The sequence below is a fragment of the Aplysia californica genome, unplaced genomic scaffold (assembly GCF_000002075.1).
Source record: "Aplysia californica isolate F4 #8 unplaced genomic scaffold, AplCal3.0 scaffold01201, whole genome shotgun sequence".
NCBI lineage: Eukaryota > Metazoa > Mollusca > Gastropoda > Aplysiida > Aplysiidae > Aplysia > Aplysia californica.
This window is the reverse complement of record NW_004798471.1, coordinates 116,996-134,717: the sequence shown is the minus strand read 5'-3', so window position 1 is coordinate 134,717 and position 17,722 is coordinate 116,996. Positions and strand designations below refer to the sequence as shown.

General features: G+C 40.6%; 1 protein-coding gene across 1 annotated transcript; it reads right to left on the bottom strand.

The window, feature by feature from the left end:
* Positions 1-1,405: 1,405 nt before the first annotated feature.
* LOC101850383 (zinc finger protein 37) lies at positions 1,406-8,190 on the bottom strand. Its single transcript, XM_005112166.3, has 2 exons — positions 6,978-8,190; positions 1,406-2,966 (listed from the first exon to the last, which is right to left on the bottom strand). Exons 1-2 carry the CDS (start codon positions 7,954-7,956, stop codon positions 1,537-1,539), a joined length of 2,409 nt encoding a protein of 802 aa, XP_005112223.1. The 5' UTR covers positions 7,957-8,190; the 3' UTR covers positions 1,406-1,536.
* Positions 8,191-17,722: the final 9,532 nt, after the last annotated feature.

Here is a 17,722-nt window from a genome sequence, read left to right as displayed (position 1 = left end):
CAAGAGGTGTGAAGCAAATAGCTTCTGTGGCCCCAGGAGAACGCGGTGAACTGGTAACACTGCTTGATGCAATCAATGCAACTGGCACGGCTGTCCCACCCATGTCCATTTTCCCACGTGTGAACTACAGAGATTATCTTATAATAGTATTAATAGGGGCACTCAACGACTCAATTGGAACGGCGCGACTGAGTGGAGGATGGATCAATGAGAAGAATTTCTTATTTTCCTGGACCATTTCATAGCTCAGACATGGTGCAGTGTTGACAGAAAAGTTCTCATAGTCATGGACAATCGTGAGTCCCATTATATTTCAACTGTTGCCACTGACAAGGCAAAAGAAAAAGGCATGTTTTTCGGGCCATTCCTCCACACACCAGTCATAAGCTCCATCCCTGTAGACAAAACAGTTTATGGGCTATTCAAACAGTTTTTCAACAAAGCTTGTAACAACTGAATACGCACCAATCTAGGCAAAACCATCAACATTTATGACCTCCCAGGGTTGATCAGCCATGCTCACAATCTTGCATTCATTCCTGGAAACTTTCCCTCAAAAAGATAGAACAAATAATTTTCATGTGCCTCTCTTTTCTGGTGTGCATTTGTTCATAAAATAAAATGGTGCTTTTTAAAAATTTATAATCAGTTTTGTTCAGTAGTTTTTGTAAAGTTTGATGTTTAGTGTCGTCTGCGTAATGATTGCAACAATAGGGCATCAGTGTTCGAAAGCTGTTTTCTCAAAATCAAAATCTAGAAATGCAACAGCTCCGGGACTTTGGGAAACAAAAATTGAATGTTTGAGCTAACAAGAAAACATTTAATAAGAGCTTTTTGCAGAAATTCTAAATTTTGGATACAATGTTATAATGAAATATACACAGTTGGGAGAGAACGACCCATAGCACATATATGTGTTACGACGTGGTGAAGTCAGGCTCTCGTCAACTTTTGGACATGTAGGGTTATTAATCTTAAAGCTTGTTAGTTTGTTTCGCTTTGGATGAAAACAATATCCGCTTACCTAGAATAGAAGTCGAGTTACATATATATATTTGCAAATTAAGGAGGTGGGGGTCACCAGGTTTCAGAGGTAAAAATAGTGAGAAAATGGCCGCCAAAGTTGAGTTTTTTCTTTAGCTTGAGAATCCACGAAAACTGGACATGTTTTGTCTTGTGCCTGTAATCAACGTTTTGCAGTAAAATTACAACAGAAAGGTGTTCTAATGGACATGAAAGGTGTTGAACCAAAAAATGAAAATTCGATAAAAATTCACAAACCGGTGGTAAAATTCCCGTTTCTTCACTTTGATTACTTTGACACGCACCTGATTTCACCACGCTGCATCACAAATATATCCATGCCCTACAGCATGCTCTATGCCCTTTTTTTACAACCATTATTACCCTCGTAGACCCTAGAAGACACAGAAACATTCTCAACTTCCAGGGAAGCATACAGTGCAAGCTGCAGATTGCCCAGGCTCAAAGACCAACAAACTTACTAGCTGTTTCACAAATCACTTACCACAAACTTTACACCTCTGGTTTTTCGTTTGAGTGCTTCCGTTTGTGAAGTTTTAGAGTGTTCTTCCACTTATACCCTACACCACAAATGTCACACGCAAAAGGTCTTTCTAAGCTGTGAGTTTTTCTGTGACTGTGCATTGTGCTTTTGTTAGTGAATCCTTCGCCACAAACATCACATTTAAAAGGTCTTTCTCCCAAGTGTAACCTTCTGTGATTTAGCAAGGTGTTCTGGTGTGCAAACCTCGCGTCACAAACTTCACAGATGAAGGGCTTTTCGCCCGTGTGCCTCCGTTTGTGACTCCGAAGATACGCTCTTCGAGCAAACGTAGCATCACACACTTCGCATTTGTAAGGTTTTTCTCCTGTGTGCTTTCTTCTGTGCTGCACAAGATCTTTATTTTTCCAACAGCTGAAATCACAATCCTCACATTTGTAAGGTTTTTCTCCGAAATGTCCTCTGTGATGCCTCTGCAGATCTACAACCGTCGCGAAACATGCACCGCAAATATCGCACTCATGTGGTTTTTCTGTCAAATGTGTTTTTTTGTGACTCAAAAGGTCGGAATTTCGCGCCGACCTGAAGTCACAAAGGTCGCACTGGTAGGGTTTTTCCCCCGTGTGAGTTTTCTGATGTCTCTTCAAGTTGCCGCGGGTCGTGAAAGTCTCATCGCACCTCTCGCATTTATAAGGCTTTTCTTTCAGGTGCGTTCTTCGGTGGTATTCTAAATTATGGCGGTAAGTAAAACGCACTTCGCAAACATCACACTGGAAAGGCTTTTCACCCGTGTGCGTTATTTTGTGACGCAGGAGGCCATGACTTCGCGTGAACAAGGCACCGCAAACATCACAACTGTAAGGCTTTTCCCCAGAGTGCGTTTTCTCATGACCTTTCAAGTTGCCCTTAGACGCGAAACACTTACCACAAATATCACACCGGAAAGGTTTTTCCTTTACGACGGGCGCAGAATGGTCCAAACCAGAACACCCAGGGTTGCTGGGTTGCTCATTCCCTCTATTCCCTACGGCATAGATATCTTTCATAACAGAATAATCATCCGTTACAACCTGCGAGGTCTCCGTTTGACCCACATCTTCTTCCAAGTCACCATTACTCGGAGCCGCCGTCGCCTCAACCGCTGAAGAATGTTTCAAGTACAAACCACAAATATTAATCAAACTTTTGCTCAAAATGAATTGCTTATTTTCTGCCACGCTGGGTCGGAGGTCACATGATTTCACAGCAGCAGCAGCATCAGCAGCAGCAGCAGCAGCAGCTGCGTGGCCATCTCCAGAAGTGATGGTTTCTTTGACGACTTTCCGTTGTTTTGTCTTCGAAGCACGACTTGATAGACAGGTACTGTGACTAGACGATCTTGTCTGTTCACTTTCCTTTCGCGTTGCTTGAAGACTCCTGGTCAGTGCACTGTACACATTACCTAGAAAAAGAAAAAAGACACACATCAATTATTTTCACCTCTTCATGTCTGCTTTATTGTGTTTTTTGGTTTGTTTTATTTTGTTTGTTTGTTTGATTTCAATCATGGTGATGTTTTTAATGTCCTGATAAACACAATTTAGATAATTTGTGAGACATTGTGGTGAAATCAAGAGCTCGTCAAAATAATGAAATCAAAGAAATAGGCATTTTTCCACCAGTTTGGCAATTTTTATCGATTTTCTGGGTTTTTTTACTCAACACATTATGGTCCATTTAAAAACACATTTCAATAAGGTCATATAAGTGCCGAAGATTAGAGGTGTTAAAGGGAGTAACAAACACAAAATAGAAGGAGGGGAGATAAGGACGATAGACGTTTGATAGGAAAGAAGGAGCAAACCACACCAGAGCACCCGCCAACCACCCGCTCTCTGGTCTCCTGTGTGCGACGGTGAAGCACTAAACCACAACACCAAAGATGTCGTTTCTTGTCTTGTGAAAATACATATATGTGCACATAGCAAAGCAGTAAACAAGACCAGGCGAGACAAAATTAGAAACTCAGTAATCCGAGAAATGGTGTTATGATGTATCACATCCAACACCAAAGAATCAAATGGTTCGGACATCTCCTACGATTACCAACACACCATTCAACACAACGTGCCTACATCCCAAAATTCGATGGCAACAAATAAGGCTGGAGGGCGACCAAGAAAGACCTGCATAGGTGGAGTCAGGGAAACATTAACCACCCACGACATCCCCTGACCCAAGCTCTCCGGCTGGCGACAGAGAGACGACTTTTTCTCCCCGCGACACCCAAAAGGATACAAGCGGCGAAAGTAAAGTAAAAGTATATATATGCTCATCTATCATTTCCTTTTAAAAAAAGGGTAACATGATATATATAGGCCTATTATGCTGCATAAAAACAAACAGGTAGACTATTAAATTTTAATCAATTATAACAGCGCTAAAAAATTGAATGGTTTCATGAAAAAGCGCACTTTCTTAAATTTTGTTATAAAAAAATTCTGTTGCCCCTCATAAACAGCCTTCCAGAGAAATAAATAGAGATTTAGTTGATTTTTTTGGTGAAAAAATGTGCTAAACCCATGTTTTTAAGATATGAAATTTTCATTTTGTCTGCAATTTTACTATTAGCACTACATTACAGTCTATCACACATGAGCAAAGAGACTTTCAGGTTCAGAATTATTTCTTAGAAGTCATCCACATCATGTAGGCCCCTATAGTTATTTTGTTATAACATACGTACAGTTCCACCCAAAAAGAAACTTGAAAATATAATCATCCAATCATCGCGTTGAAGCCTTGCACTACCCACTCATGCAGCATTTTAAGCTAAATAAATTCTGCATCATCTGACACATTAACATTTAATCAATGTTAAGAGACCCTCGAGATATGGTAATTCAAAATTGAAATTAAAAAATCAGGCTTGGCAAAATAGTGCGAAATCAAAGAAACATAAAAGTTTGTTCGCGCGGGTATTGAGGTGCATCAACATTGGTTGAATTGACATATTGAATTCAAACGAAAAGAGAGTTGAATATTATTGTTTTTGCAGAGAACAACATCTTTTGATGATATTTTTAAAGAGATTAATTTAGCAAACAAAGTAGCAGAAATACAAATACTGTGCAAAATCTGGACGTAACATAACTTGTGCTCATTATAAAAGTATGATTTTGTTTTTGTCTAGGAGCGCACGAAAACTTCTTTGCACATGGATTGTATGTTAGTTAACTTTGGACATACTCATCTGTCAGTGAGGAAAACAGGCGACGAAACTCTCATGGTTTTGGGTGGTCTGGGATGGAATATTAATAAAAATTGCCTTCGTGTGATTCAACGGACGACTTGCTTTAGTGGACTACGTAGTGCAAGTGCTGGAACGTCATGACTTACATTCTTATTTTTGTCCTGATGTCATTCAAGTAGACAACATAGCAAAGCACTTTCTCACATGGCCAATGCCATTAGAAAATTTTTGGTAAATCAAATCATACCAATGTTGGAGTTGGAGTGATCACCAATAAATAGGCTAGGTGTGTATGCTAGACTTCAGATAATTAAAATATTCAAAACTGTAATTTTAAATTGCATTGGTATAGCATAAATGTATAGTGCTCTATCACATAGACTAACATTAAATAGTACAATCACTGAGCATATTTTATTATGGATCATTGTTCGTTTCAGACCTCCTTTTTTAGTATTGAATATGTATAGCACTCTCTATTCTCCAAAAATAGATTAGTGCCTCACAGTAAACCCATTATATAGACTACATGGGAAAAACGATTGTAGTCACAAACTGAAAATCGTGAGGGTACCAATTTTTAATGCTTGTGTACTTATTTTCAAAACTGTTGGTTGATTATTGTTGTTAGATTTTCCATTCAACAACACTTACAATAAACCACCAGTCTAAAACAAATATGAAGTTATGAGTCCACAAGCTTTTAAAATTGGCACCCGCATAAATTTCCAGTTTGTGATTACAGTCACTTGTTCCCTAATAGTCTTCATGTAAACCAAACTGATGCCATGCAACACTGTCCAGAGCCTGTTTAAACTAAAATCTGCAGGACGGACGAATTTTCTTTGACTAAGCCATGTTTTCATTATGTCGGAAAGATTATTCAAAAGGCGAAGAATTTGGGGCCTTATTATTTTCTTTCAGGCGGATTTCACATTCCCATACATTCTTTCTAAAAAAATTTTGATTTTTTCAAACTTTGTAATATGTTTAATGTTTATATTAAATTATATATATTATTAATATCTATGTATATTATTTTAGGTCATAATTTATAATGGGCCAATAGAATTTATAAAAGCTAAAGGATATGTGTGAGGCATCAAGGTGAAATCAGGCGTGCTCTTCAAAATAATGAAATCGAAGAAACATATTTTTCTGCATTTTGACAATTTTTATGTGTTGGGCTCAATAAAAACATATTTCTATTTAGATCTATGTGAATTTTAATAATTTGACTGAAAAATGTTGACTACAGGCACAAAATTTGTAAATTTTCAATTTTGAAAGAGAAGCTCTATTGGAGTTACTGTACTAAATTTTGGCAGTCATTTTCTCGCTATTTTACCACTGAAACTAGGCAAAGAAGGGAATAAATGGAGAAAAATGGTGTACAAATTATCAGTCAGTTTGACAAATCACAGCTCCGAAAAATCTTCAAAGCGCACCACATCAACCACTTTCCCAAACGTTTTTGACTGCTTCTTGGATGGGTACAAACTTGTCAATCAGCATACTATGAGATTGACCTCTTTTCTGATTGGCTGCCAGGTTTCATTCATATCCATTCAATGAAGCGGCGTGAAAGCAAGTTGAAGACAACAACCAATGCGTTAGTTCGTCCCACGAAACACCCCCGCGGCAGGGGCCAAAAATCGGAACAAAATGCGCTCGGTGGGCATTGCTAAATAATGACTAAAAAAGCTAACTTACTTCAAAACTTGTATAACACCCAATTATGACAACCAAAAATACCCACAACATCCAGCTTCCTGAACCACTTCATTTTAAAAACTTTTCATGCTAAAAATTTCATTCTAAATCACAATACTTAACATTTTTTTTTAGTAAAAAAAAACCCCGGTAGCATCAGTAGGTCAGTGTAAGCCTGTTATAATAGAGAAAAAAGAATTCAAATGCCGATTCAAACACATACTACACAAACTCTCCCCCAAAAATAAAATCATGATTTGATTGCCATGACAATACACGCGTGCTACAAAATGACTGTCTCCATTCAACATTGTATGTGGATTTGGGGTGTGACGAGATGACTGTGACATCTTGACAGCACCAGTGTGACGAAATGACTGGTAATCAGTTGGCCTACAGTGAAAACTGACAGTAAGTAGATCTAGACAGAACGCATGCCCCTGTCAACAAAAAATTATGAGGATTAAAAACATTGCAATCTTTTTATTTGTAATTTGTTCTACGTACCTTTATATTTATTCCAATTGTCCCTGCTCGCAGAGTTGGAATTTTTGTCGCTGCATTCCTGAAGAGCTGAGTCAGCAGAGAAAGTTGGAACTGAACTGATGGACCCGACTACATGATCAGTAAGTTGGTTTGGACTCTGCTCATTACATAAACTCCTGACATCAGAAATTTTCAGTTGTATTCCTTCAGATTCAGGCTGACCGACATGATCCCTGTTCAATGTCTGCTCAACACACATCTCCACCGCATCTCCAACTTCTTGTCCTTCTGTCTTTCCTATCTCTGATAAGTTTGGACTCTCTAATTCTGTCACTTCTTGTTTCACAAAATTTTGGACTTCACATTCCACTTCATCACCATAATCAGACAGCGGTTCAGTTTTAATGATTTTCAGAAGCTCACCTTTGCCCTGGGTTTGATTTTCTTCTTTCCAAACGTGATCGCTGTCACCATTACTGCAACTATCATCATCATTCTTTCGAGCTTCAGCGTCAGCTTCCTCAGATCTCGACATGGATCTTATTGTAGGCCTACTACTATTAATATTGTTATCTGTAGATCTAATTGTTGGGAGCTTAAGAGTCGTGCAGTTTTTCTTCGGGCCATCTTTCTTTGAAATAGATATATTCAAGCCAGAAACCTGTTTGCTCACAATTTGGCGATCATCAGATCTAAGAATCTCGGTCTCACAGTTGTTTCCATCAATGTCAGGTTTCATTTGCATTACCAAACCTTGGCCTTGACGACCAATTCCATCATTTCTCAACAACTGCTCACCTTCAACAACACAGCTAGAGGAGTCTTCCTCTTTGACATTTGCAGTCTCTTCGACTGTTGTGTGTTCCAAAACAGACCCAGTAGAATCAGTAGATCTAGGTCTAGAGCGAGGAGAGTCGAATTCATGTTTGATACGCACCCCCTCTGCCTCTGTTGTTGTTGTTGTTGTTGCCATACCTGACAAGTCCGCTGTCTCCTCCATCGGTAAAACATTAGAACCGAGCAAACACAAATAGATCTAGAATCTAGATCTAGATCTAGATTAGATCTACTAATTTACAGAAATCTGTTCACATACACGTGTCCTAAAACAATTTAGGATTTGCAGCGTTCTTAAAACAACCATCTGTGTTAAAAAATGCTGTAAAAATTGCAGGGAACACAGAGTTTCTGGCCTTTACGTTTAGTTTCCTCGGCACATCACCGGAACTAGATAAAGTTGAAGTAAGCCATAGATTTGTGCTATAATAATATCCTAGATATCACTCTGTCATGACTGTCGTGCTCACACACCTAAAAAGATACTATTTTTAGGTCAGTGGTCGTGCCTCACTTAATTAACTCACTAGCTAAACGTTTCGTAGCAGCTCGAAGTCGAAGGGCGGCAATATTGCGTCAAAATAGAGGGAAAGACCCTCCTGTGTGGTGGACTTTAATAGTTTTCAGAAGGGGTATTTTACGGGCAATATTTTCCCACAATAACACATTAATTATTATATTATAATTACTATCGTAATAATGCCTAAGCTTTTGACCTCATAAGTCTTACTTACTTATTTGTCCACTGTGTTGGGGTCACTGCAGTCGGAACATGTCAATCTCTGCTCTCCCCTCCCCCCACCACCTCTTCAGGATCCATCCCAAAGTCTGTATGTGTCTGCTTATAGTATAGTCTCCATCATAATCTGGTTGGAGATCCGTCGGACTAGTCCGCACAGATGGGTGTGTTTCCCCTCTCCTATTTGGATCCCCTTCTCCTTCAATCCACCTAGAGTGTGGGAACCACTATCCGCCCTATTCTTCCTCAAATTTTCCCTTACAGCGGTTAGGACGGTTGGTGGGTCCAGTGTCAAATTCCCTCCCACTTTTGCTTCTCCAGCCAGCTTGTCTGCTCTCTCGTTGTCGGTTACCCCTGCGTGACCCGGGCAGAAGATCCAGGCCACTCTTTTCAGGCTGCTCTCCCTGACCGTAGCCTTCCAGTCCACAAAATAGAGCATCCCTTTCTGTACCTTCTGTAGTGTGCTCATTGAGTCAGTAATGATTACTGCTCGTTTATAGCTTGTGTTCTTGATCCGTAGAGCTTCACTTATGGCTTTTATCTCCATACACATACTTGATGTTGTCAGTGCAGATGCTCCACTTTGCTCTTTCACTACTACCCCATCAACTCTGACACTGAAGGCCCAGCCCGATTTGACTCCTCTGTTGACTGATCCATCCGTGAGGATCACAGCATCTCCATATTCACTATGCTCTTTTAGTTATAAGCAAATTTCTTACGTTGGTAAAATGTGTGGACATTAAAAGGGAGAGGAATATACGAACAAGAGAATCTGCACACTTACGTAGGATTTGCTATTGCTGCTACTGCTACTGCTACTGTCTTTTAATATATACTACGTAACTATTATTACTACTACTACAACTACTACTACTACGCTACAATTTTAATTAGCCTTCTTCAACAACAACTACAACGACCACTAATACCACCACTCCTACTACTATTATTTCTACTACTAGGGACCACAGAAGAATACCATTCTCGCTAAAACGCAGTGCATACAGCGTACAGCGTACAGTAGGCCCTTTTCCCCTTGCACTTTATTTTAGCTCTAATGGCGCGTTCTGTATTGATTTCGGTACGACAGAGTGTGCAATCTAGGATATTCTAGTACAAGTCTATGATCTAGCAAAACTAAACTGCGTTCATTCGGCGTAGGGTAAACCTTACAGTTTAAAATGTCTTCAAAAAGTGTCTAAATGAATAGGAAGTGTCTACATACTCCCCGTTTGGGGTCTACGTAGTCATGGTGTTTAGGTGGACCCCAAAAATGTTGGATTGTGATTGGCTCGCTGAGCGAGCGGTAGTTTACATTGGTTACAATGCAAGGCTAGGCCTAGGGGCCTACTGATCATCTCGGGCGATGTGTCGATTTAGTGTTACTGTCATTTATTTATTTTAACCCAGAGAGAGAGTATTTATTGAATAAACGTGTCTAGATCTAGAATCTAGATCTAGATTTTGTTGTGCACCCAACCAAGAGTGTGCAATTCGGAAAGTAGATGAACTAAATCTAGATCTAGATATAGATCTAGATCTAGTGGTGGCCTGGTGGGCGAATGACCGAAAAGCGACTCTTGACTGGCCTGTGAATTGGCGGAGACACACTAGGTCACTAGGCCTATCATGCAACTTGATTCACAGGTCTACTATCATAATTATCAACAGTAGGCCTACTTGCTTCTGTAGGCCTGGAGTCTACTAGTTTCAAAGCGCTTCTTTTTCGGTGCACGGTTTCGGCACTCCTGTACAATTGCAGTCCCGTTTGTTTAGGCCATGACGGCCATTGTGTGAGTGAATCTAGATTTCTAGATCTAGATATAATCTAGGCCTATTCTAGATCTAGATCTAGATCATCTGGATCTCTAGATCTCTAGATTTAAGATTTTAGATAGACAGCATAATCTATATCTAGATCTTAATTCAGTTTAGATCTAAATACGAAACACGTAAGAATTAATGTAGGCTACTACAGGGGCACTTAGATCTAGATCTGATCTAGGCCTAGATCTAGATTCGTGTGATTTAATGCAAACGGGACTTCAATTGTATGGCCTACAGGAGTGCCACTTTTTCTTAACTTCAGTTCATGATGATGGATTCTGACATTGGGGAACAGCTCGCTGTGTAGATAATCTAGATCTAGAATTCTAGTCTACAGTTAGGCTACCCGGTACTGGACTCTGGCAGTGGCAGTTTTAACTTTTCAAGCGCTGACTCAACTGACTGTATGGGGTTGTTTTTTGTTGTTGTTTTGTTTGTTTTTGTTTTTTGTTGTTGTTGTTTTGTTTTAATTTGTTTTGGGTTGTTTTTTTTTTTGGTTTTTTTTTTTTTTGGGGGGGGGTCAGTAGCTTTGTTTTAAAATGTTGTTTCGTGTTTAGTTTCTTTTTTTTTAAAATAAAGTGTTCTTAAGCCCCCATCGACACACTATTATTACTATGTTTCTCTAGCTCAATTAAAAAAGCTTGAATAGCTTCAAACACTCCCACAGCTTCTGACCAGGCCTACGAGTAGCTGGAACTTGGCCTTAAAAGACCTTCATTTTTGTGGGGCATCTAGTCTAGTCAAGAGTCGCTCTTCGGTCATTCGCCCACCAGGCCACCACTAGATCTGGATCTAGATTTAGATCATCTACTTTCCGAACTGCACACCCTTGGCTGGGTGCACAACAAAATCTAGATCTGGATTCTAGATCTAGAATCTGGATTCTAGATCTAGACTCTAGATTCTAGATCTAGGCTCTAGATACGTTTATTCATTAAATACTCTCTCTCTCTCTCTCTCTCTCTCTCTCTCTCTCTCTCTCTCTCTCTCTCTGGGCTAAAATAAATAAATTATAGTAACACTCAGGGGCGAAGGCTGACTTGTTTGACAGGGTAATCAAAGTGAAACGGGACCAGATATAGATCTATATGGCCTGTAGATATCGCACAAGAATCTTACTTGAGGCGGCGACTCTGACTGAGTTGTAAATGAAAACAAATCCGGAATTCATATTGTATGTTCAACCGCCAAAATAATCGGGAAAGTATCTTATTAAATATCAGTTCCAACTAAAATTAAATTAACTTTAGATGTGAATACATAAACACAAAGCAAAGAAGCAGAGATGTCAGTACTAGATATATATGTTATAGATCTACCAGAGAGTCTAACTCTTTGGTAGAACATGACAATTATCATTTTTTAAATTTCACATTTGGCTGTTTTTGTTAGCCTTTCGCGGCCAGGAGCTGGTGTCATAATCGAGGTCACGATCTGATTATAGGACAGTAAAAAGTCGAGGAAAAAAAAACAAGCACATGCAGCAGTAAAGAGATTGTTAGGAGTTAGTTCCCCTCACATTTGTGAGGTAGACTCGACCAGTGTTCGTTAGCTTACTTAATCAGGGCTTGGGATTGATTATAACTGTGGCCCCAAAGGGGTGAACAGGGTATATGTGGCAATGAAACAGCCATGACTGCTATGCACATGTTCCCTCAACTGTATTGGTAGACTCTTCCAGCCTCACCTTAAGCTTACTAATCAAAGCTTGCGACTGCTTATGGAGTGGCCCGAGAGGGGTGAGGAGGCTATTTATGTGGCCGTGAAACCGTTTTGAATGTTAGGCATACTCATTGTGGATTACGAACCTCTTTTTACTTTTAATTTAAGAGGTTTACGTTTAAGGATGAATTTGACAGCGACAATGTTTCAAAATTAGGAAGGGAAGCATTGATTATTTGATTATATAGACGCTTCACCCCTGGTAACACTAGATTCTAGATCGACACACCGCCCGAGATGATCAGTAGCCTTGCATTGTAACCAATGTAAACTACCGCTCGCTCAGCGAGCCAATCACAATCCAACATTTTTGGGGTCCACCTAGACACCATGACTACGTAGACCCCACATGGGGAGTCTTTTGTTTGTTTGTTTTTCTTTGTTTTGTTTTTTGTGGGTTTTTTTGTAAGTGTTTTACAGCACTCACAAATGCATACAGTTCAGTGGCAGTGGGTAGTGAAAGGCCCACGGGCTTGAGCCCCTACCCCCTCCCCGCCCACCACCCCCAATTCTGTCCCAAAGTAAATGAAAGTTTCTCAATAAAGAAATAAGCAGTTGAAACCGTTATGACCGCACGCCACGAACACAGAGTGATCAACTTGGCGGCTTGCTCGCTTATCCAATCACTGTTGTCACCTCTTAGAACTATAGTAACCAAGCAGCCAATCAAATGTCTTTAGACCCCCGGGGCAGTGCCACTGGCTGTAGTGTCTTTAGGCCATTTCCAATGGGGGGACATTTCTCGTTCAAGCATAGTAGAATTGTAAATGGGCTGACTCATATCACGCTCATGACTGTGCCTGATCTTCAACAGGGATCTGCTGCTTTTTCTTTCCTGATCCTTACTATTGTCTTTGTCGTCTATTTCTTTTGTATGTGTGTCACTCTCTTGTGGCCTGCTATTTCCGGGGTGCCTTGATAGTTGAAGCAGACCTTGTGCTGTTGAAGCTAGAGAGGTGAGCAGTCTAAGTCTGATTCCCTGTAAAGACTTCTCTGTTGACACCCACCCCTTGGCGCTCATATGACCTTAGGCAGTTTTGAACGCCGTAAAACCCTTAACATGTACTTTCAAAGAAATTTTTTTAATGCCTTTAGGGCTCAGTGAAGATGAGTCCTTTCCCACAGCCCGTCCTTAATGAAACTCTTCATGTAAAAAGGTAGAAGACTGGGAAAAAATAACACTTTACCAAGGGCTCACGCTCCCCTAGCCCTGGCAAGGGGGTAAAAGTTTACGACACACTTTTGCCCACGGACACAGATGCCTATGCGCTCATTGGTTCTTTGTTGGGTGCGTTCAACTTTCTCGACTACACGGCCTAATCCAGTTCATAGAAGTATTGTGTTTGAAGTGCTGAGTGTGCGTGTCTGTGTTTGTGCCCCTGAGAATTAAAAATTATAAATCAGGTCGAACTACTTTTAAGGCAACTTTTTCATCACATGAAAACTAATTAGAGGAAATTTAGAGGTGAATCTGCTTCGTCCCCACAACCAACAAGAATTTAACTAAGAACAAAGAGATGGAAAACAAAGGAAACTTTTCTCGTTTGAATGGTTCTCAAACTGCCGTGGCTCACCGTGAGTATAGAACAATCGGCACTGTTTAGTTCTTATTGCTTGCTATTTGGTGGTAAAGAACTGGAAGCAACCTAAACCACACCCACATTTTGGTCCACCCACCGCCACTGATAAGGTTATGAATAATATGAGCGCGCAGGACACATTGGACATTTTCAGTTGGTAGGAAATTTTGAATTTTGCCCGCTTGGCCGCCGAAGCCTACTCTTATCGATTTTGGACCACCAAGAGATCATAACCGTGCGCAACTTGCACACGACACCTCCGACATTTTTCGCACTAATCCGAGAGGGCTAAGTGTAGATCTTACCTACCGCAAGATCAGGGAGGTGGCTGACATACAGGAGTAAGAAGGTGCCAAGGAGGAACAGTAGAAAGGCTCCACAAAGAGTCAGGAGCTCAAAGGAGGCGGCAAAATATGAGGTTTAGGGGTGGGGGCAGAATGTGGAAACGAAAGCAGACGACAGATCATTGTTGCTTACTTACTACCTATTCTCTCCCTATACCGTCAGGTACATAAAGCGGAGAGAAGTTGATGCCCCGCAAGTCTGTCTCGGGCCACTTTCTCTGATTTTGGCACATCTAGGCACTGTGCGATTTCCTCATCTCTTATTGTGCCTCTGTAGCTTCCAGTTGGTCTTCCCCGCTTTCTCTTCCCAGTTGGTTTTCAATGCCATGTCTAATAAAGCAATCTCGTCTTTGGCATTCTCAGAACATGTCCCTGACATTTCCATCTTCTCTTTTTTTATTGTTATGTTGATATCTTCAGTTCCAGCTCTTTCCATCACTTAATTATTTGTAATAAATTTATTCCATTTTATTAGTAAAATTCTTCGTAGACATTTCGTTTGGAAGCTTTTTAATTTTCGTTGAAATATTTTGTTTGTTTTCAATATCTCTGAATCATACGTCAATACAGCCAAAATATAGCTATTTTAATGTCGTCCTTCAATTAAATGATCTTTGACTTCCATATATTATAGTCTTTAGTTTCACTTTCACAAAGGCGATCCATGCATTTTTAAGTCTTTGGTGGTCGTCGTCAAGGCAGTCTGCAGTTTTGGATATAACGCTTCCAAGGTACTTGAATTTACTAATTTCTACAAGGGGTTCTCATAAAGAGTGATGGGCGTAGTAGCTGATGATAGTCGTAGTACTTCTGTTTTTGGATACATTAAAATTTATTATAAGGCCAACTTTTTTCCGCAACTTTTATCAGTTCATCTTTTTTAAAATTGCATTTCGTGTACTGTGGTGTTTAATAGGCAGATTCTGATGTCATCCGCAAAATCTAAATCTCCAAAATATGTGCCGTCTGTCCATCCAATGCCTGTTTCAATGTATTTACTCTGTCTCATTTCAAAATCGATCGCAAATTCCGAAAAGTACAGGTGAAAATATACAGCCTTGTCAAACACAAAAGTTTACTTCAAAAGGCCTAGATGGTTCTCCTTCAACTAGGATACAGCAGCTTCATTGGCATAATATAATTATCTTATACAGTTTATTATTTTTGTTGGGATGCCATAAATTGCAAGAATTTTTAACAGGGCCTCTCGGCCTACGCTGTCAAAGGCTTTTAAAAAATCCACAAAGCCCAAGATAATTGGGACATTCCCTTCTTTGCTTTGTTCTACGATATTTCTCAGAACAAACTGTACATCTGTTCATGATATCACCGATCGAAAACCCGCCTGTTCCTCTCTTAGCCTCTCATCCATTGCTGTTCTGATACGAGACAAGATAATAGCGCAAAATAATTTTCCAGCCACTGATAAAAGCGTTATTCCCCTCAAATTGCTACAGTCTTTTAAATCCCCCCCCCCCCCTTTTTTTTTGGGGGGGGGGGGGTAATGTTATTATGTTTCCCTTTCTCCATTCTAAGGTCGTGTTTGTTTGTTTTGAAAAATTTCGTTTTTTAGCAAAAATAGTATTTCATAACCTTCTTATAATAATAGATAGCATTTGTATAGCGCATATCCCCGCTCAACAGCAGGCTCTATGCGCTTTACACTATATTATTACCCCAGCAGACCATAGAACACTCCGAAACATTCTCAGCTTCCCGGGAAGCATACAGTGCGAGCAGCCGATTAAGCGCTCAAACACTAACAAACTGACACGATCTTTCGCTGTCTACAGCCGGGTACCCATTCCCACCTGGGTGAAGTGAGGAAAATTCGTGTAAAGTGCCTTTCCCAAGGACACAACGTCGGGCCCCTGACGGGATTCGAACCCACGACCTTACGGTTGCGAGTCCGAGAGCCTTTTCCAATCGTTTTAAGCATCTCGGTGGTAATTCTATCTTCTCCTGGACTTTTGTTACTTTTCATTTTCACGACTGTCGTTAACATTTCCGGCTCAGCTATTTTGTTCCTATTATGTTCAATTCCTCCACTGGTTGTATTTTGTCAAAGTTGATTTCATTTGGTCAGGGTGGTCTATTTAGGATCTCTTGCAAGTCTTCCGCCTATCGATCTTGTTTGTCTTCTAGAATTGTTGCCATGGCATCATCTTTCTTTTCTACTGTTGCGTCGGTGGCCTAGTGGTTAGGCTCTCGAACTCGCAACCGTAAGGTCGTGGGTTCGAATCCCGTCAGGGGCCCGACGTTGTGTCCTTGGGAAAGGCACTTTGCACAAGTTTTCCTCACTTCACCCAGGTGGGAATGGGTACCCAGCTATAGACAGTGAAAGATCTTGTCAGTTTGATAGTGTTTGAGCGCGTGAAATCCGCGGCTTGCACTGTATGCTTCCGCAGAAGCTGAGAATGTTTCTGAGTGTTCTCAGAGAGTCTGCTGGGGTAATAATAGTTGTCAAGCGCATAGAGCAAGTTCTTGAGCATGGATATGCGCTATATAAATGCAATTATTATTATTATTACTGGTCCCTCTGATTACTCCCCAAAGTCTCCCGCTAGTATTTTTGTAATCTGGTATAATTCTCGCTTGTCGTTTCTGTTTGCTGCTTCTTGAGCTTTAGTAGCTTGTTTTTCTACGTATTCTCGTTTGCTTTTTCTCGCCTTTCTTATGACATTTTTGTCTTTTTCTCCGTATTTGTTCCTGTGCCTCCAATTTTCCATTTGCATCGGCCTGCAGCGTCTTTAGTTTTGCTTCTTTTCTTTCTCTTATCGCTTCCCATGTTTCTTCTTGAATTCACTCTTCAGATGGTTTTGTTAGAGAGGAGGAAAGGATTTGACAGGAAAACATTTTAAAGGAGAAAAATTTCCGTCGCTATCAGGATTCGAACCCAGTACCTATTGAATGAGAGGCGAACAGCTTAAGCTCTAGACCACGAGAGCGAACTAAATTATATTATATTAGTTATATGACCTAAGTGTTGCAAGTGCTCATATAGTGAAAAACCCTCAAGTACCGCACCATTTTAGTAAGCTGAAGCTGTGATAAAACTCCCCCCCCCTCTCTCTCTCTCTGTCTCTCTCTCTCTCTCTCTCTCTGTCTCTCTCTCTCTCTCTCTCTCTCCCTCTCTCTCTCTCTCTCTCTCTCTCTCTCTCTCTCTCTCTCTCTCTCTCTCTCTCTCTCTCTTGCCCTTTTTAACTCCCAGTGGAGCTTAGGCCATAAACATTTGTCTAGTGCATCCTTTTCTAGCTGTTTCCATGATGTCCCCGCCTTTTCCATTTCCGCTTGTACCGCTCGCCTCCATGTCATTTTTGGTCTTCCTGTCTTACGTTTTCCATGTGGATTCCACGTCAAAGCCGGTCTGATGATGCTTGTTGGGGTCTCCTCAGGGTGTGCCCAATCCATTTCCATTTCTTCACCTGTATGTCTTCCTTTACTGGCCTTTGGCTTGTTCTTTCCCACAGTTGAGCATTTGTGACTCGATCGTAACACTTGATCTCCACTATCATTCTTAGGCATCCGCTTATGAAGCTCTGCAGTTTCCTTGCTGCTGATGCTGTGAGCCTCCAAGAACTGTTTTAACCACCCCCCCCCCCATTTGCAGCGCCCCCCTCCCCAACCCCCCCCCCCCCACACAACAACAACAAACAAACACGCTTTAAATAGTCATACAGGTTCATCAAGCATTCAGCTACCATATAGAGATAC

Coding starts and splice junctions, on each gene's coding strand:
- LOC101850383 (XM_005112166.3), bottom strand. CDS start 7,956: ATGGAGGAGACAGCGGACTTGTCAGGTATGGCAACAACAACAACAACA. Junction 2,967..6,977: donor CAATTGGAATAAATATAAAG/GTACGTAGAACA, acceptor TTCTTTTTCTAG/GTAATGTGTACAGTGCACTG.